At 47.2% G+C, this 26,708-nt stretch overlaps 1 protein-coding gene and 1 non-coding gene across 10 annotated transcripts in view; one reads left to right on the forward strand and one right to left on the reverse strand.

Annotated features, from left to right (window-relative positions):
* DOCK1 (dedicator of cytokinesis 1) overlaps positions 1-26,708 on the forward strand; it is a 528,766-nt gene that overhangs the window by 30,493 nt on the left and 471,565 nt on the right. For all 9 annotated transcript variants that reach the window (XM_029245561.1, XM_029245563.1, XM_029245558.1 and 6 more), the window contains one exon: positions 22,724-22,807. In XM_029245561.1, coding sequence (XP_029101394.1) covers positions 22,724-22,807 — 84 coding nt within the window. The remainder of the gene's footprint in view (positions 1-22,723; positions 22,808-26,708) is intronic.
* TRNAV-CAC lies at positions 20,770-20,842 on the reverse strand. The gene has a single exon. It is a non-coding gene; the product is annotated as a tRNA-Val (tRNA).

Raw genomic sequence — 26,708 nt, forward strand, 5'->3', positions numbered from 1 at the left:
CATTTTACACTCAATGTAATTTTTCAAAGTACCTGTACAAGCTTCACTGCAAGTAACTCAGCGTTTGGACTTTTGTAGTTGGCCAGGGTTTATGTAATTAGTTTATCAAGTAAAATTTGAATCGTATTGACAAGATCTGGAGTTGTGATAACAAACAGTAATTGCTCATTCTTTATCAGGGAAATCAAAAGCGTCTGTTGAATTATAGTGACTCTGTTATGTTGCTCTGTGAACTCACCAAGATGATTCTTTTGGGGGTGATTAAATGTAATCATGAAACCATATATATGAGAAAGCAAACAGATGGATAAACAACCAAAGTGATTATCAGCTGTACATTGACATTTTTCCATCACAATATTTCAAGGACCTGCTGGTCCAGAGTCATCTCTTGGGTCTTTGTCTGGAAGGAAATTCTTCATAATGTTGTTTGATGGTTTATCTGCCCTGAGATCTGACCAGAGGGTGTTTCAGCAGCTTAACCTCCTAGAAACTGTTTGGAGCTTCACGTTTTTATTGGTACCAGAGAGGAAGAGAAAGTTTGATGGTGTGTGTTCTGTGGTTATGAAAGGATGCTGCATGCGCTGTATAAAGAAGCCCTGAACAGAATACGAAAGAGATTTACCTTTTGTGGATGGATTGCACATACCTAAATCCTGATGACATATTTCACTTTATGGTGCTAGTTTGGACTCTAGTCATCCTTTAAAACACAAACAGAAAACAAAATCAGTCAAATCAACAGGAACAAAGAACTCTGGCAGAATCAGAGGCAAACAGAATGTGTGGATTTTACCTGAGTATAATTGCCTTTCCTGGAAAACTCTCTCCTTTCTCAGTGCCTTTGCAGGTGGGGTGCTAAGAGTTCAACTCTCACGTGAAGATGCTTCTGGTGCGTCTCTGCATGTCTCGTAAGCTGCTTTGTTTGAGTGTTTAGACGTGAGTGCTAAGCTCACGCATCGTCCGGAACCTCCTGAGTCCCAGCAATGGGCACAAGGATTGGTGGGCCCAGTCTCTCTCCTTAGTTTGTTTCCAGTGGAGTGAAGCTCACTTTTCATTTCCGGCTGAAGTGGTACGCGGGTTGCTTGCTGTTACAGTGGAAATAAATCTTGGAAGACCTACCAGCATTGGAATCTGAGAGTAATGGATGAATCTGCACCTTATTTCTGATTTGCAGGAAGTTGCCTTAATGGAATGAGCTGGCCTCCAGGGATCAGCCATCTCTGGGAACCTGGGACCTGTGATGAAGCAGAGACATAACATCCTGCTTATTCTTCCTGTAAATACACTCAGCAATACAAAAATTCATTAAAAGATAACCACGATCTGTGCTTTGGGGAAGCTTGTAACAGAAGGCAAGGGAGAGCTGATGATTCCTGTGGCTGGGTGTGTATGTGTGTATGTATGTATGTATTTAGGGCTGTGTTGGGTCCTTGTTACTGCACGCGGGCTTTCTCTGGTTGCGGCGAGCGGGGGCTACTCTTCGTTGCGGTGCGCAGGCTGCTCATTGCGGTGGCTTCTCTTGCTGTGGAGCACGGGCTCTGGGTGCGCGGGCTCAGTAGTTGTTGTGGCTCGTGGGCTCTAGAGCGCAGGCTCAGTAGTTGTGGCGCACGGGCTTAGCTGCTTCACAGCATGTGGGATCTTCCCGGACCAGGGACTGAACCCGTGTCCCGTGCATTGGCAGGTGGATTCTTAACCACCGCGCCACCGGGGAAGTTCTGGGTGTTTATTTACAAGGTGTTTCTTTCCAGAAAATACTTAAATAGATTATGTGTTTTACAACCTCAATATGGACTTTTTCAGTTTTCATGAGCACTTGTGATTTTAATTACTATCCTAAAAAATACTCACTTCCTTTCCTTTTTCAACTAGAAATCATCATTAAAAATGAACAAACAAAGGGTTTAAAACCTTCTTTGAACCTGACCTTCTTACTTTCTTTAAAGGGCTAGATTTTCTGTGGTTGGAAGCACAGACTCTGGAGCCAGACTCCCTGGGGTCAAACCCCAGCTCTGCCACTGCTAGCTGGGTGACCTTAGGCCAGTCAACCTCTGCATGCCTTGGTTTTTTTCTCTGCAGATGAGTTAGCTAAATTCATATATTCAGTAAATAATTACCAAGTGCTTACAAAATGTCAGTCAGTGGGCTGGGCCCTGGGATACAATGTGGACCAAGATAGATACGGGGGGTGGCAAGTAAGTTGGCAACCACAAGACTGAGTGGTGAACGGTAGGAGGGAGAAGGGACTATCAAGGAAGTCTTCCTGAAGGAGGTGACATCTTCGTGGGTGATTTGAAGAATAGGTATGAATTAATGAGATGAAGAAGGGCAGGCAGGAGTAGCATCAATATATCTGAAGGCCCAGCGGCACGAGAGTGCATGGGGCATTGACGTTCAGTCTGAAACCCTTTGAAGGTGGGTGGAGGATGGATTGATGCGTCTTGGTTGAGGTTGGATAACTAAGCTGGGTCTTTGCAAGCCTCACTGAGGAATCTGACTTTATCCCCAGATCAGTGAGTAGTTATTAAGGAGCTTAAACCCAGAGGGTAGTGTCATCAGATTTTGTTCTAGAAAGATCCCATAAGCAGTGGTTTGAAGAGCAGGAAAAAGGGAGGAGAGGAGGTGGGGATGAGGAGGCTGAGGCAGCCATCCGGGTGACAGACGGTGGCGGCCTGGGCAAGGGCGATGGTGCAGCAGAAGTTGGGAGAAGCGGATGCGTTGGAGGAATGTGAGGAGGATAAGTGATGCGAGGTTGTGCCTGATTGGTTGGGGGCGGGGGCAGGATGGTTGGCTCTGCTGGTGACTGGGTGGGTGGTCCTGGGGAAGGATGGACTTGGTGACGGACATTCAGGAGGTCTCTGCTGACTCCTACGGTGAGCATCAGCTCAGTTTGGAAGGGCTGAGCGCCAAGTGTCTCTGGGACAGCCAAACTCTGCCGGAGTCACCGGGCACCGTTGATGGAGTTGGGAGTCATCACATGGACAGTGAGATGGTGACAGAAGCCGGAGGTGACTTAGGCACAGGAAGAGGAGAAGCAGTGGCTCAGGCCACAGGACCCCAGGAGCATCGGGTGTAAGGACTGAAGAGGGGGGGGACCTGGAGAGTAGAGGCCCAGGAGGAAGTGGGCGGGAAGACAGAGGTGGAGAGCGTCAGTGGCTGGGATGTCTGTGACCCTGACGGGCAAGGTCCAGGGGCACGGTGGCTGGAGCCTGAGTGGGCGCGAGAGCCAAGGACGTGGCTGGAGAGAGGTATGCGTGTCTGGAGAGCTTCGGCGCTGGAGGCTGTTGGAAAGCAGAGGACTGAGCCAGCTCTGCCAGCGCTCCTGTGTGCTAGGTATCAACCGCTGCATAACAAACTATACCAAAACTTGGTGGCTTTAGATACTGTTTGTTATCTCAGTTTCTGTGGGTCAGGAATGTGGCTTTGCAGGGTCCTCCGGCTCAGGCTGTCTCGTGAGGCTGCAGGTCAGGTCCAGGGCCTCTCAGGGTTTAGCAGGGGTGGGACCTGCTTCCAGGCGCCCACAGTTGTTGTGGGCGGGATCTCTCAGCGGCTTTTAGCTGGAGGCCCTTGTCACGTGGGCTTCTCCATAGGGCAGCTCAGACATGGCAGTTGGTTTTATCAGAATGAGTGAGCAGTGAGAGAGACAGACAAACAGACAGACAGACACACACCCAGCTAGAGAGACGGAAGCCCGAGTCCTTTTGTAACCTAAGCACAGAAGTGACGTCCATCGCCTGCTGTGTTTTATTGGCTGGAAGTCAGTCGCTAGGTCCAGCTGACACTGACAGGGAGGGGACCACACGGGTGGGGCCAGCAGGAGGCGGGATCTTGGTGGCCATCTCCGAAGTCTGTTCGTCCCAGTCTCTGAGGTTTGTGTCCTCCCCTTTGTGGGTCCTGGCGACCTGCCCCCCTCAGGCTGTCGTGGTGCCCAGCACATGCCCTGCACACGCCGTGATGGCCGTGCAGGAAGCGTTAGCTCCCTGTCGGGGTCCTTGTAGGGAGGACCTGAAGGTTGAAGGGAGGTGCCCCCTTGGAAACAGAAAAGACTACATCGTAGAAAAAAATTGTTTTATAAGATACCATACGTCGAGTGCGGTTATATTTGGGGCCAGGGGAGGGGTACTCCTCGTCTTCGTGAGGCACAGGGGAAGGCCGTCCTTGCTGTTGGGTGTGTTTTATCGGAGCGGGTCAGCTGTCCTGTCCTGTGGGAAGGAACCTGCAGGGTGTGCTGGGAGGGGGGAGGTGCCTCCTGGGTCCTTGTCGCCTGAGGATGGGGGGGTGAGATGTTCCCTGGGCCCGGAGTCCTTGAGCATATTCTCCAAACCCTGGTGTGGGTGCTTTGGGGCAACTCTACTTAACTCTATCATTATACTGCCAGTAAATAAAACTTGAGTTGCAAAAACAGGCACCAGGCCAGACTGGCCTGTGGGTTAGGGTTGCTGACTCCTGATCTATGGAATGAGGAAATAAAATGCCTCAAGTGCTTTTCACTGTTGGTTATCAATACTCATTTCAAGTTTTATGTTGTGTTTTATTAACCTTGTTAAAATTTGCACTCGGGGTTGGTGGAGATCACATGGACACTTTTGAGAGGCTCTGGGGAGTGGTGGTTAGGGCTTTGCTTTCCTGACACTGCCGTTTCTAAGCTGTGGGACTGCAGACAAGTTACTTAACCTCTCTGGGTTTGTTTTAAAAATTGAGCTCAGTTCGGGCTTCCCTGGTGGCGCAGTGGTTGGGAGTCTGCCTGCTAATGCAGGGAACACGGGTTCGGGCCCTGGTCTGGGAGGATCCCGCGTGCCGTGGAGCGACTGGGCCCGTGAGCCACAACTACTGAGCCTGCGTGTCTGGAGCCTGTGCCCTGCAGCGGGAGAGGCCGCGATAGTGGGAGGCCCGCGCACCGCGATGAAGAGCGGCCCCCGCTTGCCATAACTAGAGAAAGCCCTCGCACAGAAATGAAGACCCAACACAGCAAAATAAATAAATTAATTAATAAACTCCTACCCCCAACATCAAAAAAAAAAAAAAAATTGAGCTCAGTTCTCTCTCTCTCTCCTCCCCCTCCCTCCTTCTCCTCTCCTCTCCTCTCCTCTCTCCTTCTCTCTCACTTCCTCTTGGCCCATGCTTGGACTTTCTCTTGCCTTGGGAATCTGTAGAAGTTAGAATTTCCTTGGTGACTCTTTGTCAGGAGTACTCCCGTTTCTAAGCTGGTACCTTCGAAGCAGACCCTGAGGACAGGATTCTGGTCAAGTGGTTGAGTGAGGGTGCTCTCAGGAGAGGCCTGAAGGTCAACCGGGAAGCAGACAGGACAGGTGAAGAAACTCCCAGTGTGAAGAATACTGGGACCTGATCCTCCTGAGGCACCCGGCCTGGCCTTCTGTGTTCTAGCGTCAGCCTGTCACTGGTTGTGGTCAGCCTGGGTGGAACGTCCTAGGTGTTTTCCGGCAAGGTGCCCCGCAGAGGAGCAGGCAGCCTTTGGGAGGGGCGCCCTGCATCCTGAGCACTGACAGCCCCCACCTGAGTGGCCAGGGATGTGGCACCTGAGGTACCTGGGTCTCTGTAACCCCCCCTCCCCTCCCCTCCCTGACCCTGTGCCTCTGCCCGGTGTACATCCCGCCAGACTCCAGGGTGGGGACCACCTGGACACGGGATGGCCCTGTACTCTTGCACATCGTGCAGGGGAACCCACTGTGCTTCACGAGAAGGTGAGGCAGGAGCCCAGGTCCCTACACACGTATGTATTTGCTAAGGTTATTTTTATTTACAGATTTTAAAAAGCATACATTTTTTGCATGGGTTAGATTTAGAAGAGTGACAAATGCACACAAGGTGACAGTGGACATTAGACAAGACATTCATTTACAAGCCCATCCCACGCAGCTGCCTAAAGGTGGTGCCATCAGGACTTCCCTGGCAGTCCAGTGGTAAAGAATCCTCCCTGCAATGCAGGGGACGCCGGTTTGATCCCTGGTTGGGGAACTAAGATCCCACATGCCACGGGGCAACTAAGCCTGCGCGGCCACAACTACTGAGCCCTAGCGCCTCAACTAGAGAGCCTTCGTGCCGCAACTACAGAGCCCACGCACTCTGGAGCTCCCACACCACAACTAGAGAGAAGCCCACGCACCGCGACCAAAGATCCCGCCTGCCGCAACAAAGACCCGATGCAGCCAAAAAAAAAAGATAAATAAGAGCACTTCAAATAAAAACGGGGTGCCGCCTATCGAAAAGTATAACTATCCAAAGAAAGATTGCAAGCGTTGACTCTAAGATTCTTATAATACTGGAAGGGAGGAAGAAGTGAAAGCATCCAGCATAACTCAGGATTTGAGTGGAAAATAGTTTGCCACAGATATGCTCCCTTCCTTGGAATAATTAAAACTCTTAAAAAAAGAGGAGGCTTGTAAGTCTATTTATCTAGGGTAGCACTGCTGCTTATTAAAGATGAAACGGTCTCCAACCTTCCCTAGCGTAAAAACTAAAAAAAAATATATAAATTTTATATTTAGTATAGATTTATTATATCTAGTATTAAAAACTAAAAAGTGTGTATAAACTATATATACATGTTAAACCTTTCCTACCTGCCGCAGGATCAAGGATGATGCCCTGGAGACTGGGAGAGGGCCCTCCAGTACCAGAGATGGAGCAAGAAGGTTCCAGTGCCCGGGTCTGAGGGCCAGCACCCTGGACCAGAGGCCCCGTTTCCCCGGAGTCTTAGCCTCTTAAGCAACCCGTGATCCCTGCACCCAGCTATTCAGCTACGATTAACCTCAAACTTGCTGCCCCTGCAAGTGTATCAGCTCTTCTGGTCCTTTGATATTCCATCCTCTCCCTCACAAGGGACCCTTGCCCCTGTCCGCCGTCCTGAGGTGGAGGCTGTGTGCCTGTGTGGCTTGTGTCTCTGCATCTGGTCGTCAGAGTGGCTGAGGCATTGCTGGTGCCGGCGGGAAGCACACCCAGCCGGTGTGCTCGCCAGAACCCCTGACTCTCACCCAGGCCTCCCTCCCACATATGCCCTTCGGCCCTGACCCTTGTGCAGTCAACAACCTAGCAACTGCACAAGGCGGTCCTGAATAGGTAGGTGGGTGAGGAATGTTCCTATGATGGATGGGATCCATCCTTGCAAACCCCTTCTCTCCCCAGACCATTGGTGCTCCCCTGTTTTACTTCAGAGGAGCAGGGCGGAACTGGGACACGGATGAATCTCTTTGTGTGATGAGAGCGTGGGGTATTGAATGTCTTTTTTGTGCAATAACCATAAATTCATGTTAGGAAAATGTAGCAGTTTGACGGATGCGGGAAGGATCTGGAGGGAAAAGTATTACTAGAGAATATTTCACCTAAAAAGGACTTGGTGACAAGGTTTGCTTGTGACAGTCTTTGTGTGATATTAGATGATACTTTGTGTGACTTTTGTTTTGACATCTCTCCGCCTGGTTTTATGAGAGCTATTCGGGCAGCACCAGAGGGAGAGCAGCCAGGGAGGAAGAGCTGTGTCCGGTTGCCTGTGTGGGTGGTGCTCCTTTAGAATGTCACCCGGATGTTTTGTAGCAACACACACGCCAGCGTCTGACTCCTGGCTCCAAAACGCGATGTTCCCCTCCTAGCTCTGTGACTTTGAGCAGGCAGCTGAACACCTCTGTGCCTCTGCTTCTTTACCTGTGAAATGGGAATGGTAGTAGTAATACCTCCCTTGTCAAGCCTTGAGGTAACTGTATTAGGTCACCCTTGAGAGACTGTTCCATGGTCATGGTTGAATAGCTCTCATTACAGTTTTTGCTGGTTTTGTCGTTTGGAGACCTGGCTTCCCATCACAGGTCTATGGCAGGGTGTGTATCAGTCACGGCTCCATTTTTGGCTGGAGGGACATGGTTTGAGATGCGGAGCTCTTCAGGGTGGATGAATCTTGTCTTGCTCGCCTTGTGGGTCTCCACCTGCCCCGTGGTGCTCACCTGGTACCTTGGGCGGTAAACATTCCTCGTTTGCTGGACGGGCTGATAGTCTTTGGGGTTCCGGTGAGTGCTTGCTTGCAGGGGGAGCCTAGCCAGGTGTGACATGGGGAGGAAGTTTCTCCTCTAGACTAGGGTTCTGTTCGTGGGATTAATGACATTGTTATTTCATGATGTCTCAACAGCACTCTGGAGTAAGGGATGTGGGGCCTCTGATGCTGTCCCCGATCGTCCCTGCCCCTTTGAAGCACAGTGCGGCCGGCTATAGAGCAGGCGCTCCCCAGCCCTTGTTTGTGAGGCGGCAGCATAGTTGCTCTTTGTTTGAACAGCCAGGGAGGGTGTTCTCCCAGCCAGAGGTCACGTGATGCCCGTGGTGGTCCTTTACGCAGCACACCCTCCTTCCCAGTTCTTTGCTCAGAGCTTTATACGAAGAAATGGGGACGCAGTTAGTACCGACATCTTAGTGTGGGGTGAAGTGAGGAAGTATGTGGAGTCTTTTAAAAATTAATTAATTAATTAATTATTTTTTGGCTGCGTTGGGTCTTTGTTGCAGTGCGCGGGCTTCTCATTGCGGTGGCTTCTCTTGTTGTGGAGCACGGGCTCTAGGCGCGCGGGCTTCAGTAGCTGTGGCTCGCGGGTTCTAGAGCGCAGGCTCAGTAGTTGTGGCGCACGGGCTTAGTTGCTCCACGGCACGTGGGATCTTCCCGGACCAGGGTTCGAACCCGTGTCCCCTGCATCAGCAGGCGGATTCTTAACCACTGCACCACGAGGGAGGTCCAGTATGTGGAGTCTTAAATGGAGTGTCTGGTATTAGTAAGTGCAGAGTGAAACTTAGCTATGGTGGTCGCCATGATGGTGGTGCTGGTGGTATTGGTGGTGGTGCTGGTGTGTTGGTGTCGGTATTGTTAGTGGTGATGATCGTGGTGCTGGTGAGCCCCCATCTTTCTCACTGGAAGCCTTTGCGGCAAAGCCCTCGTGGGAGCAGTGTGCTAGGATATACCTCATCTGCAGTTGGGATTTTTCCTGGGAAACTGCTTTGGTGGAGGAAATATTTTGGGGTTGGTGGGTGTTGTCGTTTCTCGGGTCAGGCGTGGTATTATCTAGAGCCTGCTGTGGTGAGTGACAGGGAACAACAGGGAATTGCAGGGAAATGAGTGTTTTCTGATGTCAGATGTGATGGAGCTGTAAAAGTTAAAAATGAAACAAGTAGAAATGGTGGGGAGATGTTCAGTTTTTTGTTCAGTGCATTATAAGAAAATACTGAGTGGATCCTGTCTGCTGAGCGTGGTGGCGGACACACTGTTGCGTGCGTATCCTGGGGTGGATTCTCTCCTGTCTTCCCTTTATCTTCTGCTTTTGTCCAGCAACTCTATAAGCAAGCAAATAGGTTTTTATAGCCTCTTGCTAAGTATTGCTCATCTCTTGCTAAGTATTTCTGCCATGGTGCAAAAGCAATTTTATTATGTGAGGCAGTATTTTTGTAGTCAATTGAAATGACTATTAAAATATAACACCGCAGTCAGGGTCACAGGAGCTCTGCTGGAGAGGCACTGCCTTTGCGAAATGGGGCAGCTTCGTCCTGGAAAAAGAACCCTTCTTGGGAGCCAGAGCCAGACCCATAGGCCCGAAACCTGTGCAGTGACACAAGACCTTGCACTTACTTCTTTTTCTTTCTTTTTTAAAAAAATTATGGTAAAAAGGTGCATACCGTAAAACTGATGAATTTAGCCATTTTTAGGTGTCAGTTTAGTGGCATTAAGTACATCCACGCTGCTGTGCAACCATCATCCCCATCCATCTCCAGAGCTTTTCCATCTGCCCAGGTTGAAACTCTGTACCCATCAAGCGCTGTACCCTGCTCCCCAGCCCCTGGAAACCACCTGCTGTCTCTGTGAGTTTGACTACCCCGGGAACACGCCTATAAGTGGGATCATCCAATGTTTGTCCTTTTGTGCCTGGTTTATTTCACTTAGCATAATGTCCTCAGGGGTCATCCATGTTGTCTCCTGTGTCAGAATTCCCTTCCTTTTTGAGGCTGAATCATATTCCATTGTACGGATGGACCACATTTTGCTTATCTGCTCGTCCATTGATGGACACTGGGCTTCTTGCACCTCTTGGCTATCGTGAATACTGCTGCTATGAACATGGCGATACAAATACCTGTTCAAGTCCCTGCTTTCAGTTCTTCTGGATATATTCCCAGAACTGGAATTGCTGGGTCAGGTGTTAATCACATATTTAATTTTTCAAGGGACCACAAAACTTTTCCACTGCACCATTTTATATTCCCACCAGCGGTGCGCAGGGGGCCCAGTCTCTCCTTACCAACACTTGCCTTTTTTGTTTTTTTTTTTAAGATAATAGCCATCCTAATTGTCTTAAAATTTTTAATCATTTTTGAATAAGGGACTTCACACTTTTCTTTGCATTGGGCTCTGAAAATTATGTAGTCAGTTCTGCTGGGAAGGCACCCTGCCTCGGCCTTGCTGGGTGTTCTGTGGGCTTACAGCCACGTTCAAGAGCATGAAGGTCTGGCCAGGTGTGGGCTTAGCAACCTGCTGGGGAGGACAGAGGCTCGTGCCATCTGGGCCTAAAGCAGCTCCTGGCAGGCGGGTCTGGGGCAGAGGAGAGCTCTGAGCAGTGAATGGGCGGGCAGGGGAGACCCTCCCCTCGTGCACTGGTTTGTTTACCGCCTCGTCTTCGATCTGCAGTCCTGTCTGCGGGTCCACGTCACATAAGGTCTGTGAGCACGTGCTGGGGTCTGCTTTGTGAAAGGCAGCCCACCTGCAAACACGCCCTCAGTGAACATGCTGCCTTCTCCCCATCTGTGCACTGTCCATGGAGGGCAAATTGGTCAAGAGATTAAGGGAAGATTGGTCTTGTGTCCTTAGGGGACTTGAGCCTCACCCTTGATGGCTTCGGCTGGAGCAGGGCCTTTGCATCAGATTCATCTACACACCTGAGAAGACAGACACGAGAGGCAGGTGGCCCAGGTCTGGCCAAGTCAGGACCCTCAGCTCCCTCCTTCAAGGCAGTGCTGGGACGGACGCTCTCCACTCAGGCCTCTTCTTCTCGACGAGGTTCACACAAGGGTGACCGGTGAGGGACTGGGTTGCCGGGCAGCATCTTTTCCACACCCAGAGCCAAGAGAGACCTGCTCAGTCTTGCTGCCCCTCACAGCCCGTCCAGGGCGTGTGGTTTGCTAATGGGCCTCAGTGTGCAGGTGCCCTGGGCATCATTTGCCCAAGTGAAACTATGCTTATTCTGAGCGTGTGGTCAGACCTTCAGGACACGCCTCCCGGGTGAGGCTGTTAGAACGGAGGTGTTAGAAGCTGTCTCTGCCGGCTAAGACCCCAGTCTGGTCCTTAGTTTCTAATGTGAGATAAATGCAAACGAAGCTGCAGTGTTTTCCAACGGATTTGGGATTCAAGTAGTAGCTTTGCTGCCTTGAAAACCTGTGTTGATTTGTTAAATGATTCACTCGATCAACATCGGTGTCACTCTGGGCGCCAGGCAGTGTGAAGTGAGGATGCAGTGATGGAACTGATGGAGGGTGGGTGTGGCAGGAGTTGGAGAGCAGAGAGGTGAAGGGGTAAACCGTCCTGTGGTGTTTTAGAAGAACTCCTCATGGAATGGGAAGCCAGAGGAGGGGGCCCTTCTTCAGGCTCCCCGTGACAGGCATTTATTGGATACCTGTTAAGTGATACGTGCTTCCTGCAGTGAGTAGCAAATGGGCGCTTCGTCAGCGTGGGCAGAGGGCACTGTTGAGCTCCTGTGAGGGTGCTTCTCACCCAGTAACTCCCTCATTGGGTGAGAAGTGATGGGGAAGCTTTCCTTACATTTGATGGATGAAGTGGAGGGCCAAGCCAGGTGAAGAGGGGGAAGAAAGGGCATTCCAGACAGAAGTAGGCTTTGGGACAGAGTCCTGGGGTGGGGTGAGGGCTGTGGTGACCCTGTGGTACGGTGACCTGGGAACCCCTCTGCTTACATTTGCACAATGGGAAAGGCTTCCCCCAGGTTGACTGCTAACTTTATTTGTGATATTATTATTTTTGGCCATGAAGAAAAACAAATTAGCCTTCTGGAATGTTCCTTTTGTCTTTCCCCTTTATTCATCACTGCTAATATTAGATTTGAAAAAACGAGAGGAGAAGGCATGGCCTCATTCTGCAAAACCAATCAAAGCTTAAGCCCGGTAAGAGGAATTGGGGCTTGTGTCAAAGAGACCTTATCGTTGAGAATCACAGGTTAACAGGACTACGCTCAATTCTGTCACTCCTCTCCTTGTTTATGGTGTGTCCCCCGTGGAGGGGACCTGGCTCATTTCTGTCTCCCCAGGCCCCCAGGCCTGTGTGTGTTTTCACTGTGCCCTTTAGGTAGAACCAGTTTGACCAGTGGGAGGAAGTTGGAAGTCCTGGCCAGGTCTGTAGCAGAGAAATAAGACGTGCGTCGGAGGGCTCCAAGCTCCTGTCTTCCCCATCGGGAACCTCGCTAGACCAGCCCCTGGTTGTCCAGTGCCCTGGGCTCACATCCCACGTGGCTGGTGGGTCTGCAGTGCCGTCTGCAGGGAGCCTCATGGTGTTTGCCCAGCCCTGTGGGGTGAGGTCACTGTAAGTTCTCCACAGCTGGGGTGGGAGTGGGTGGTGGAGGGGGCATGGGGTGGGTAAGAGCCGGGTTGTTTCACTGGCGTATATTTTCCCAAATTGCAGTAACCTTTCTGCCTGAAGAAGGATGATTAAAGAGTTTAGATCTCTCCCCCATCTCTCCTCTGCATCTCTTTGCCGCTGAGCAAAATGAAATGCAAAAAGAGATAATATTCAGGTCAGCTAAATCTTTTCTGATTTGTGGGTGGATTTGCAAAGACCATCGATAATGAAGTCAGTGGTCTTCTCCCCTGGCACTGACGTTATGAAAGACAAAAGTGTTGAAAGGTGGACTCATTTTTTGTGTCACGGAAAAGCAATAAAGCCCAGACTCATCCACGACCAGTATATTTCCTAAGAAACCTGCGTATTTGGGGCACTGCGACCCTTTGGACCAGAGAGAGATGAGATAGTTTCCGCCTCGTTGTGGATAAGGCTTCAATGATACTTTATTCTAAAGAAAGGTATTAAAATATCTTTGAATTGTGTCTGTCAGTTCAGTGAGAATTTGACAGAAGACTCTTTTATGTATTTCTTTTCACTATCTTATCTTTGCCATCCCTCACACCTGTTTCCATACAAAAGGCAAAAAGAAATAATGAATAACCAAAGACAGGTTCCTGTATCTTGCTATGCCCCTGCACCATTTCTTTAATTATTTGCATGAGTTCAGTGATTCTAATATCCAACATTGCATGAAATCTTGCCGCAGGGAATTTTATTGGCAGAGAAAACAATCTCTCCATTCCTAGGAAAGAAAGAGATGAACCCCAGAGAAGTAACTTGGTGACTTTGAAAGTGGTACCCTTTTCAGAAATGTGGGTATTCTGTCAGACCCACACTCATGCATGCAGCTGGAGGGATTTTCTGACCTTGAGCCCATCACCTCTAGTTTTCCTATATTTCTCCTTCTAGTTTGAGCCTGATGTTTTGAACCAGGTAAGGGAAGCTGCTACACCCACTGGGGAGTTTGTATGTTGCACAGCTCACAGAAATGGGGGATGCTGGGTCCACTGGGAATTTTCCTCATTTACTTTAGCAATCTTTCTTTTTATTCATTGCATCCTTTTTTATTATTATGGTAAAATAGACACAGCATAAATTGACCATTTTGGGGTGTACGGTTCTGTGGCATTAAGCGCATTCACATCGTTGTGCAGCCATCACCCCCTTCCATCTTCAGAGCTTTGTCATCTTCCGCAACTGAAACTCTCCACCCATCACACACTAACCCCCATTGCCGTCCTCCTCAGCCCTTGGCAACCACCATCCTACCTTCTGTCTCTATGAATTTTAAGAATTCTAGGCACATCATGTAAGAAGAATTATAGAATATCTGGTCTTTTGTGTGTGGCTTACTTCACTTAGCATAGTGTCTTCAAGGTATCCTGTGTCAGCATTTCCCTCCTTTTTAAGACTGAATAATATTCCATTGTATGTATAGACCACATTTGATCTGTTGGTCGACTCTTGGGTTGTTTCCACATTTTGGCCGTTGTGAATAACGCTGCTGTGAACATGGCCGTACAAATATCTGTTCAGGTCCCTGCTTTCACTTCTTTTGGCTATATACCCAGAAGTGTAATTGCTGGATCATATGGTAGTTCTAAGTTTAACGTTTTGAGGAAACATTAAACCGTCTTCCACAGTGGCTGTACCGTTTTACATTCCCACCAGCAATATTATAAAGTTTCCAATTTTTCCACATCTTGGCCAATACTTTTTCTTTTCTATTAGAAAAAAATGCCATCCTAGTGAATGTGCAGTGATATCTCGTAGTTTTTAAAAATTGATTTATTTACTTTATTTATTTTTGGCTGCGTTGGGTCTTCGTTGCTATCTCGTAGTTTTTGATTTGACTAGTGATGTTGAGCATTTTTTCATGTGCTTATTGGCCATTTGTGTATCTTCTTTGGAGAAATGTCTGTTCAAGACCTTTGTCCATTTTTGAGTTACGTTGTTTTTTATTATCGAATTGTAGGAATTCCTTATATATTTTGGTTATCAATTCTTTATCAGATACAGGATTTGTAAATATTTTCTGCCATTCTGTGGGTTGCTTTCTCATTCTTTTGATAGTTTCCTTTGGATGCACAAAAGGTTTTAATTTTGATGAAGTCCACATCTATTTTTTGTCGTTGTTGCTGCCAGTGCTTTTGGTGTCATAGCCAAGAAATTTCTGCCTAACCCAGTGCCATGAAGTTTCTCTCGTGTGTTTTCTTCTAAGAGCTTTGCAGTTTTATTAGCTTTTATGTTTACGTCTTCTATCCATTTTGAGTTACTTTTTGTGAATGATTCTTCATTCTTTTGCATACAGATACCAGTCTTTTCCAACACCCCATTTGTTGAAAAGATTATCTTTTCTCCAGGTCCTGGCACCCATGTCAGAATAATTTAACCACATATGTGAGAGTTTATTTCTGGGCTCTTTATTCTATCCCATTAGTCTGTATGTCTGTATATGCCGCACAGTTTTGATTACCAGAGCTTTGTAGTATGTGTTGAAATCAGGAAGTGTGAGGCCTCCAACTTTGTTCATTTTCAATATTGTTTTGACTATTTGGGCTCCTGTGGGATGGATTTTTCTATTTCTGCAAAAATGTCATTGGGAATTTTTTTTTTTTTTTAAATGGGCGAGTGCTCGCTCTAGAGAAGGGTTTCTTTTATTTATTTTTTGGCCACACCATGTGGCATGTGGGATCTTAGCTCCCTGACCAGGGATCGAACCCATGCTCCCTTTAGTGGAAGCTTGGAGTCTTAACCACTGGACCACCAGGGAAGTCCCTGTCATTGGGATTTTAATAGGAATTGCATTGAATCTGTAGATCTCTTTGGGTAGCACTGACATCTTAACAATATTAACTCTTCCAGTCCATGAACGTGAGATGACTTTCCATGTATTTGTATCTTTTAATTTCTTTCTGCATTGGTCTGTTGTTTTCAGTATGCAAGTCTTTGACCTCCTTAGTTAAGTTTGTTCCTAAGTATTTTACTTTTTATTTGTTTTATCTTTAAAAAATATTAGAGACAACACTTGTAGCAGCATCCTTAGGACCAGGCTCTGAGGATCTTCCTTCCCTTCCCTTCCCTATCCTGTTCCTTTTCCTTGCTTCCATCCACGTTAGAGTTCCTGCTGTGTGCCGGGTACTGTTAGGTGCTGGGCAAAAGTAAGGCTGATGGTGAAAGCAGTGCTGAGGGTCACCATGGCTCAGGCCTCTGGGAGGCTCTAACCCTGCCTGAGTCGCCTGCCCCCAAATCAGAGAAGTGGAAGGACTGGGCTGTGGGTCATAGAAGCTGGTAATTGAGTGGGTGCCAGTCTCTTTTTTACAATAAAATTTAGGAAGCCCAGCCCCTAGCTCTGATGTAGGGTGGGAGCTGCCCCCTGCTCAGAGTCAAGTTCAAAGGTTGTACGTAAGTGTTTTCTGATTCTTTCTACACTGTTTTTCCTGAATGGGTCCAATATGTGAAAAGGTTGTTCCTTAGAGACCAGGCTGCGGGGTGACTTTACTCCCTGGGGCTGCATTGTGCTCAGCTTATCTCTGCAGCACCAGTCCACTGCTGGACCAGAGCAGACGCCAGATAGAGGCTTGGGAAACGCTGTATGTCTGTGCTTGGCATGGACTAGATAAACATGTGTTGGGCTTGTGAAACTCAAGGAGAGCAAGACAGACAGCCCCTCAGAAGCAGGCCCTGTGGGGGGCACAGCCAGGGTCCACGCTCCGTCCCCTTAAGGACAGGGTCTGCATTTTCCCCAGCCCTGCGAAGATACCTGCTGTTGAACATTTTTTTCCCCACTGATGGCAAGACAAAGGGAATGAGATCACAGAGCCGTTAATTTTCACAAATTGACTTTCTAAAAGAATTCATTAACTTTTAAATTGCTACTTGAAATCCTGAAGTCATGTTTCAGGGGGACAGTGTGTGGAATAGGGAGAGAAGCTGGGAGCTGAGCAGATTTTGAGAAGTGATGTGTGGTCAAGCCCATGCCTTTGGTGCATTAAGGAGGCTTTGAAGCCGCGCGCCGCTGGTGGATTATCTCATTAGATGGAAGAAACCCAAAGCAGAGCTGGGAAAGCTAATATTGTGTCTCTCTTTCTTATTGATTGAATAAGTCTCGGGCTCCTGGATCTGTCTGCAGAGGTCAAGATCATTTTGAAAAGGAACACATGATACAGTGTTTGCTTTCACTCTGTTGCAAACCTCACAAGAAGGAATACTTTGTGGTCTGGTTAAATGCAGTGAATTTTTGTTGAATGCCTGCAAGGTATGGTGTTAGCTACTGTGGAAAATCCAGTGATTAACAAATGTTTACTTTCCCCAAGGAGTTGGGTCTGGAGGAAGAGACAGATATAGATAAGTAACCCTCCAAGGCCCTACGGTGTCACAGAGCTCATAGGAAAGTTGGGAAGCAAGCAATTAATTCAGGTGTGCGTGTACCATTTTTTGGTCCGGGGGAAGACGTCAGAGTTCAGTAAGGATCTGGAAAAGGATGTGAAGTTAAAGGCAGCCCTTGTAGACAAGCGGGGTCTTCAGAGGGAGTGGGGGGAGGGGCATTCCTAGTGGCAGGAGCAGCTTGTGATAGGCCTGGGGTGGGGGGAAGGGGAGCTGAAGGAGGGGGAGTGGGGGGCGGAGACGAGATCGGAAAGGTGGACCGAAGTCAGATCCCACAGGGCTTTGAATGCTGGGCTGGAGAATTAGCCATTATTCAGGAAGCCAAGAGAAACCACGTAGTGTTTTGGAGTAAGATTTAAGGAAGGTAACTTTGGTGATGGAGAGAAGATTTTATATAGGAAAGCAGCCTGAAGTATTATTTTTCATCTCAATGAGAGATGGTGAAGGCTTGGGTCAGGAAGAGTGGTGTGGTGTTGACAGTCTGGAAGGGACACCCCAGGGTCCCAGGGCTGCTGTCATTTGCTGTGCCTCCTTGAGCAAGTCATGACTCCTCTGGAGGCCTCTGTGTTTTCATCTGTTAAATGGGCTGAGGGACTGTAGCGTCCCCGCCCCCCCCTCCCCCCAATGTCAGAGTAGTCAAGTAGGTTTTTTTGTTTTTCCCTGAATAGGAGTTACATTTCATTGAATTCTTTTTCTGCACCGATTGGGATGATCATATGCTTTTTTATCATTTACTCTGTTAAAGTGGTGAATTACATTAATCTGTTTTCTGGATGTTAAGCCAACCTTGCATTTCTGGAATTACCTCAGTTTGGGTTCTTCTGTGTAAGGAATGAGAAATCCATTACCATGATGTTGTAGACCCTGGTGGACTTCAGGAGTGCACAGGCACATTTGCCTGTCAGGGATCCAGGCTGGATGTTGTGATTTGTGGGAAGCCATCAGGAGGGCAACGTGAGGCCCAGAGAGGGCGAAGTTTGAGGAAGAGACCCTGCAGGGCTTTGACATTCTGGCCTCTCATCCAGGCTGGCCTCTGGCCCTGTATAGCCCCTCCACTGGCTGCTCATGTATGGGCCGACTCTGAGCTGCTATAAACCCTGATGAGGGAAGTGGGAAAAATTTTATCTTCACCTCCTAGGACTGTCGTGAGTGTTGAATTAGCTGAACGTGTGAAGCTTTTAGCCCACTGGCTAGCCCAGGGAATATACTCAGTAAATGTCAGCCACTGTCATTACCAGCGTCATCACCCTCACCACCACCACCGTCGTCATCTTCGTCTGTAGTATCATCACCGTCAGTGTTATTAATAATCTTGGTGTAAACGGAAGCCCTCCTGTATGACTTACGAGCCACACTTCTTTCCTTACGTTCCTGGGCAGCCGTTTTTAGGGTGATCAGGAGGCAGAGGAGATGCCTTTGGCTTTTCAACATCTCTGATGCACCTAAGCTGTGTGAAGCACGGACCAGAGTGTTTATTTTTTATTTTGGGAAAAAACGATCCATGCGCTTCCTTACTCTGTGCTGCTGCCGGCTCTGCCAGAAAAAAGCTACCCCCCCCCCCCCAACACGCCATCCTGGGAAAGAAGCTCCCATTTCACTTTTCACGTGAATAACACGTCAAGCTTGTATGCTGGACTCTGCGGTCCAGGATTGAGAAATTCATGTTGAAGGTGCATTTATACCCAGTGACGCCGTTTCAAGCCAGGCTATTAAGAAAGGTAAATGGCTTTGAGGGGCAGGAATCGATGAAGGGTTCACCCACCAGCCAGAGGGAGGTGAAGGCTGCTCTCTCCAAAGATGTGAACGAAGGCGCGATGACCATGTTCTCTTGTAGAGGTGTTCCCACATCTTAACAGACGAGAGCGATAAAGAAGACAAACTGCAGAAAGGCCGCCATCTCTGTGCTTCTGTCAAGTAAAGACATTTTTAAAGCCAGATGCCATCTGCCGTCATCATCCTTCGTAAAGGAGAAGATGCTTCTGGTCCTTCTCGTCTCTGCTTTCACCCCCCACCCCCAAAAAGGGGCAGCGTCGAAAGGTCCCATAATCAGAATAAGGCATAGCCTTTTACATTGAACACTTTGGGGCTTATTCAAGAAAAATTCACTGCATTGTTCTCATTCTTCTATCAGCCAAGAATCGGGGAACCTCAGCCTCAGACTTGTTCAGATGCTTGCAACCCTGCTCAGCAGTGAATAAATCAACCACAGAATACCACTTCTAAATTGTTTTCCACATTCCTTCCTGCATATGTTTCCTATTGCTGCCATAACAAACTACAAACTTAGGGGTTTAAAACAACACAAATTTATAATCTTACAGTTCTGGACGTCAGAAGTCCTGAAGTCAGCGTTTCGGCAGGGCTCTGTTCCTTCTGGAGGCTCTTGGGGAGAGTCCTTTCCTTGCCTATTCCAGTTTCTAGAGGCTGCCAATACTCCTTGGCGTGTGGCCCCTTCCTTGCTTCCATGGTCACATCTCTGGCTGACTCTGACACTCCTGTTGTCTCTTGTGGAACCTTGTGATTTACATTGGACCCACCTGGATAACCCGGGATTAGCACCCCCATGTCAAGATCTTTAACCCAATCACATCTGCACTGGCCCCCTTTGCTGTGTAAGGGAGCATCCTCACAGGTTCTGGGATTTGGATGTGAACGTCTCTGTGGGCCATTTTTCTATCTGCCACACTTCCTCCTCCCTCCCACTTCCTCGTCCAATAATTTGTATAGTTGAGTCTTTTAATTTGCATTTAAATGTGGGATCCTTAAGGCTGGGGGCTGGGCAGCCATTGTTGTGGTCCAGGCTCTGCTGTGTCATTTGGGGCCACGGGCATAAACGCTCGGAGGCTCCCTTTCCCTTCATCTGTGAAATCATGGGTCTTCAAAGCCTCATTTCATAGTTAAATTTGAAATGTCTCTATTCTTGTATGAGATTTTCACAACTGCTTTTCTCTGCCTGCTTCAGAGATGGAGGGGCCACCACTTAGAGGTTTTTGCGTGTATGCCTTACAAATTCGCATGGACCTGAATGTATTTACAGTGGACTTGTCCATTTTATTTTATTTGTATTGTTTTTGATGTGTTTATTTTTTCCACATCTGTAATAGAACAGGCATGCTGGCAAGGATGCTGTTAAGAACGATGATAAATGCATTTATGGTTCCTGAAGGCTTTGAAAGTGGTGGTGCTGGGCTGGGAGAGGCTGGCATATGTTTTGAGCTTTCTTTATCTAATGCTGTTATTTCTTGTTAGAGATTCACCATAAAATGCTAAATAAACTTAATAACTACTAATAACCATTTATGTCAGTTGAGGACATTTAAATTTTATGAGTATGGGTGAAAATATAGGAAGATAACTGTGAAAATAGAATTTTCTATGTATATATGGTTATTGATGTTTTATTTTATTTTTTAACATCTTTATTGGAGTATAATTGCTTTACAATGGTGTGTTAGTTTCTGCCGTATAACAAAGTGAATCAACTGTACATAAACATATATCCCCATATCTCCTCCCTCTTGTGTCTCCCTCCCACCCTCCGTATCCCACCCCTCTAGGTGGACACAAAGCACCTTTGTGAACATGTGATAGTCTGCTAAGTCTTTGTGGCAGTAAAAACAAAATACCCTCTAACACAATAAGAGCTTTTACAATTTACTAAGCGTTCACTGCAGGCAACACATTGCATCAAATTAACAGATCCATTTCTTTTTTTTTTAATTTGGCTGCGCCGGGTCTTGGTTGCAACATGCGGGATCTTAGTTGCGGCCTGTGGGATCTAGTTCCCTGACCAGGGGTCGAACCCGGGCCCCCTGCATTGTGAGTGCAGAGTCTTAACCACTGGACCACCAGGGAAGTCCCAGCATTATTTTCTTTAAGACACAGAGTACACACACCATCCTATGAGGTAGATATCAGTCTCCTTATTATACAGATGGGGAAGCTGAAGATGTGGAGGGTAGGGTGTTTGCTGGAGGCCACCCAGGTCTCCCTGGGGAGAGGTGGTACCCTGCCCACTCTGCCTGCTTCCAGAGACCGCAAATGCAGCTTGGTTATGGAGCTGGCGACAGGAAGTGTGCTGTGTTGCTGGGTGTTTTTGTAGAAGGGGTTTGAACATGCTTGGACTTGGCTCTCTGGAAGAGGTGACACGGGTGGGAAGACCCCTTTGGCAGGGGAGGAATAAGGAGTGACACACAGGTGTGGCTTCTTTCTTTCAAGGAGAAGCAGTGACAGGGGCCAGGGGTGTGCGGTTGGAAGGAGGGCCAGGCAGTCAGTCAGATGATGGAGGCCCCCCATGCTTGTTGGAGAAGTTTGCACATGATATGACCAGGGAGGACTCCAGAAATGGACACAGTAATGGTGCCTGTAAAAGACAGCCTAGTCCAGCAAGGTGTTCAGGATGGATGGATGAGAGTTTGATCCTGATTGATGAAAGGTTTACGATGAATTTTGCCTCAAGCCTGACATCTTTTTAGGGAGAATCCACTAGGAAGGAAAAACATCACTGTGTTTATTTATTTTTATTGAGAGTAAGCTAATTGAATATTTGGGAGTCATAAGCAGTGTGATTGTTGCCTTTATCTCCATGCTTGAGCAAAAGTATGACCTGAATTTAATGGAATGACTTTTACGTTCTCAGCTAGGAGGAACAGAACTGCTTTTTTAAAAAAAATTATTTATTAATTTATTATTTATTTATTTTTGGCTGCGCCGGGTCTTAGTTGCAGCATGCGGAATCTTTGTTGCGGCATGCAGACTTCTTAGTTGTGGCATGCAAACTCTTAGTTGCGGCATGTAGGATCTAGTTCCCCGACCAGGGATCGGACCCCGGTCCCCTGCAGTGGGAGCGTGGAGTCTTGCCCATTGGACCACCAGGGAAGTCCCAGGGATTTCAGACATTTGTTGCATATTGTCACTTTGAAGGATTGCTTCCTAATATGAGACATATTTTTTTGCCTGTTTGATTGCTTAATAGCAGCATTGGCTATGTAGTAATTTAAAGAATCAGTTTGATTTTCAAAAAATATTCAGTCCATGTGTCATTGATTTACAGATAGGAAAAAGTCATCTAATGAAAAAAGTCTGTTAATGGAAATATAAGACAGTATATGAAGTGATAATTGAAATGTTGTTGACAAGAGCTTTAGTTTTCTTTCTGTTATAAACATTATTCCACCATAAAAAGAAATGAGGTTCTGATACGTGGTACGATGTGCGTACACCTTGAAAACATTATGCTAAGTGGAAGAAGCAGACACAAAAGGATAATACTGTACGATTAACGGGGTGGCTGGGGTAGTCAGATTCATAGAGACAGAAAGTGAGTTACAGGTTATCAGGGGCTGGCGGAGGGAGTGATAGGGAGTGATTGCTTAATGGTTATGGGGTTTCTGTTTGGAGTGATGAAAAAGTTCTGGAACCTGATGGTGGTGATGGGAGAGCAACACTGTGAATGTAACTAACATCACTGAATTGTACACTTAAAAATAGTTAAAAAGGCAAATTTCACATCATACGTATTTTACCACAAAAAACCACTTGTGGTTTTCTGGCGTTATGAGTAGTTACGAATTTCTTCTTCTTAAACTGAGGACCCTTGAAAAAAAAGCCTCCTTTTGTGGGTATCAGAGAGGATGATCCAGGCAAAGACTGAATATTTCAATCTTAAAAATGGCAGAAACAATCCAGCATAGTTACCTTTACTAATATCTTCTTACCTCTTTTTCCTCTGAACAGCTTTTTATAACTATGATGCCAGGGGAGCGGATGAACTTTCTTTACAAATAGGAGACACCGTGCACATCCTGGAAACGTATGAAGGTGCGTATTTATTTTGGTGTCTTTCTGTTTGTAGTTTTGTGCAGTTAGTACATTTTTCAGTGCGTAATGGGCAAAGCATTACCCTGTTAGGAAAGCGTGTATGGTTGGTTTTCTTGCATGATAGATGCTCTGTCGGGAAAGGGCAGTGGTGAGGTTATCTGTTATTTAAATCAGTTTTTTTTTTTTTTTTAATTTAAGGTGAACTTAAAACTAAATTCCTAAACTTTTAACCTCTCAAGTTTTCTGTTGAAATAGTTGTTTTATTAAGAAAAAAACCCCCATTGTTTCCTTTTTGGCAAATCTATGTCCATCTTGACTGTTAATAACTGACCACTTGAAAAAAAATTTTTAAATACATTTAAGATATTTTAGTGTTAGGCTCATTGTTTTGAGGTGTTTTATGTGAATGGTGAGACTTTCTATGCTCTCACGTAGATTTGTTAACAACTTCCTGAGAGGAGCCAAAATTGTCATTTCTTATTTCCTTTTTAAAAAATCTATGACCCCATTTTCTGAATGGTGAACAGAGATTGTCACAGCTTTGTGGGATGTGGTCCAGTAAAGCAGTTGTTGTAATCATCCAATATACTGTCGGTGACAGTGGTTTCCTGATGTCCTTGGGTTTTCAGACAATTGGTTTTCATATTTAGGGTTTTGCAAATCATTAAAACGGGACACCTTTCGTTTTATGCTGTGGTTTATCGTTGCACAGAAAAGGAGCAATAGCGGGCTTGAGTTTTAGACTCCTCACATGTGTGAGAGGAGTGTTGGTGGCTTTGTTTCTTGTTCAAAGGGGGTGACTTCCATATAACATAGGAAAAAAGAGAACTGATTAAAATTGATAATTCCAACAGCAAAATTGCTTTCAGATTGGGTTTAGCCAGACCCTTCCAAGTAGGAGGTTGGGTGACGGGGAGAGGAAATTGCTCACATCCCGTAGTAATCACAAATTGATCTTCAGACTCGGTCTTTGGAATCCTCTCTGCACGCGAGTGACACAGCGTTCAGCTTCTGTGCACCAGGCAAGCTGCAGCTTGCTCCCGTGTTCCTGGAGAAGCGCAAACCCATTAAAGTACCCGTGTCCACGTCCATGTCCCTCATTTCCCCATCTGACTCATGCTGGCTTGGAATTCCATTCCATTTGCACCTTTTACCCTAAGAAATGTCCTACTGGGGGGGAAAAAAATCAGCTTTTGTGTCATATGCCTGGAAGCAGATGTAATACTGCAAAAACGGTCTTTATGTGAATGAGTAGCTGCAATGGGCACCTTCTGCCTGGTTTCAGTTTTTACAGCTGACATTTGGATTGCCTTATCTGCTCCCAGTATATATATGGCCAGTGACTGAGAGGAGATAGAGAAATTAACTAGAGGTTAAGGATCAAAGCTCTCATCTCAGACACTTTTCAGATCTGAAGGAAGAGTGCTCTTACATCTTTTTTTATTTCTGCCCCCGGTCAGTTGCATTTGAAATCCTGGTTAATAAACACTGGGCAATGACGTCATTCCTGAATAGATAACAATTTCCTGTGCAGCCCGGGGTAGCAGGGGCTGCGACTTCTTGTTTTTTGCTTTGTAAGAAGAATGCACTCTTTAAACAGGGGAATCCTTGGGTGAGTCGATGATCCCTGTACATTTAACTAAAAAAAATAATTGGTGGCAGGCATTTGACTGTTCGGCCAGCATCGTGATAAAGGATTCTTCGGTGAGGACTTAGTTTCCGGGCTCATCAGCCTTCTAAGTCCTGATAAAAATATTCCAGGCTTTGTAAAGACCCTGTGACATAAAATGACTTCCCCTTCTTTAACTGCTGTATTTTTTGGTTGTAGTCAGAATCCGATCAGAGAAATGCATTTGGGGAAGTAGTTTTGATTTTGGGAAACTTGGTGACTTTATTATCATCAAATAACAATGGAATAATTGTTTTTCTGCTCTTTCCTCTTGTTCTGTTTAAATTTTATGGATTATATTAGCGTTTGGCATTCTCTTCTTCTTTTCTCCTCACCCCTTCCACTTTTCCCCTAAGAAAATTTATTTATGGTTGTCAAATTTAACTTTCCCTTTCTATGTGATCCTGTTCAGGGTAGGGTACTACTGGGATTGCTCCGGAGAATATAATTTCTAGATGATTATTCCTTATATTAAGGTTCAAGGAACACGTTTACCTGCAAGTTATGGTTAATTTTTCTGTCTCAGGCTCATGGAGGCTTGGAGCACAGAACAAAGAAAAGAACGTTTCCGGTCACCAGGGAGGTGGACTGAGCTTTGAGGGGTCATTCGGGGTATGCCTCTGCCTTTAAGCAGTGTCCAGGGTCAACCAGACAGGAGAGGTGAGCCCAGGTCACCGATGTTGATTAAGTGACTCTCCAGCCAAGGAGATGCCAGTCCTGTCACCTGCTCATTTCCAGAAGGATCTCCACGGGCTGGGTGCTGTGCCTGTGTGAGAGGGCAGCATTGCACCCAGATCAGGAAGGCATTCTTTTGATGAAACCGCAACACTGGAGCTTAATTTATTCAAAATTTTCAAAGTGATAATGATCTATTTTCTTCCAAAATGCACCTTAATTCCTTTTCCTGCCACCAGCATCTGTCAACTGAAGGTCTTGAGAGGACTGCCTCTGGGTTTCCTGGGGCGACTGTAACAAAGTACCACACGGTGGGGAGTTTAAACAACAGAAATGTGTTCCCGCACAGTTCTGGAGGCTATAAGTCCAAGACCAAGGTGTCGGCAGGGTTGGTTGCTTCTCAGGGCTGAGAGGGGCAAGCTGTTCCACGGGTCTCCCCAAGCTCTGGTGGTTTGCTGACATCGCTGGCATTCCTTGCCTTGTAGATGCAACGCCCTAGATTCTGCCTGTGTGATCACTTGGCGTCCTCCCTGCGCTTGACTTTGACTGTCTATTCCTCCTTTTTATAAGGACACTGTATTGGATTAGGTCCACTGTAATGACCTCATCTAACTTGATTATCTGCCAAGACCCTATTTCTAGATAAGGGTACACCCACAGGTGGAGGGAGTTAGGACTTCAACATCTGTTTGGGGTGGGCAGAACACAGTTCAACCCACAACCCACTACAAACAAAGTAGTCATGTTGATAAGGCTCTCATTTCACAGAAGACCACCAGGCCCTCCAGTGCAGCCTCCACCCAGCAGGCATCCTTTGCACCTTGTCCCAGGTGACCGGCCACCTGGCCCCAGCCTAGTGGAAGAGCACCGCAGCCGTGCTTCTCATCCTGTGTTGCTTCCAGAACCTCCATCCTCTGGGCTGGGTCTGCGCCCTGCTGCCGGCCCGGGTGCCTGCAAAATATTGTACCCAGGACAGCTCCAGAACGCCCAGTGTGCACGCAGATGCTGTCCATTAGGGCATGGTTTGGTCAGATCCGGCCTTTGGCTGTCTTGTAGTTCAGTACTCAGAGCAGGACACAGTACACCTGACACAGGTGACTGTGCTGTCCATCCAGGCAGGTACTTGTGAGGTGGGCAGGACCCAGGACCTTAGTGATCTAGTTTCCTCCTGTCCTACCTGAGCCCCAGCCTTTTATTTTTTAATATTTATAATTTATTTACTTATTTGGTTGCGCCGGCTCCTTAGTTGCGGCATGCGTGTGGGATCTAGTTCCCTGACCAGGGATCGAACCTGGTCCCCCTGCATTGGGAGCGCGGAGTCTTATCCACTGCGCCACCAGGGAAGTCCCCCCAGCCTTCTTCTCACACGTGTCCTAGCTTTGCTGCCGGTGGCTTCTCAGATGCTTGGTGAGCGCCCCTCTGCACCTGTGCTCTGCTGGGCCTCCCTCCTCCTTCCTCCATCTGACTAGCCATCCTTGAAGACTCCGCCTAAGCACACCTCCCTGGGCAGAAGCTCCCTTCCGACTCCCTTGCGCCTGCTTTGTTCTGCCTGGTCCT

The sequence above is a fragment of the Monodon monoceros genome, unplaced genomic scaffold (assembly GCF_005190385.1).
Source record: "Monodon monoceros isolate NGI ecotype Baffin Bay Population unplaced genomic scaffold, NGI_Narwhal_1 Super_Scaffold_4, whole genome shotgun sequence".
Taxonomy (NCBI): Eukaryota; Metazoa; Chordata; class Mammalia; order Artiodactyla; family Monodontidae; genus Monodon; species Monodon monoceros.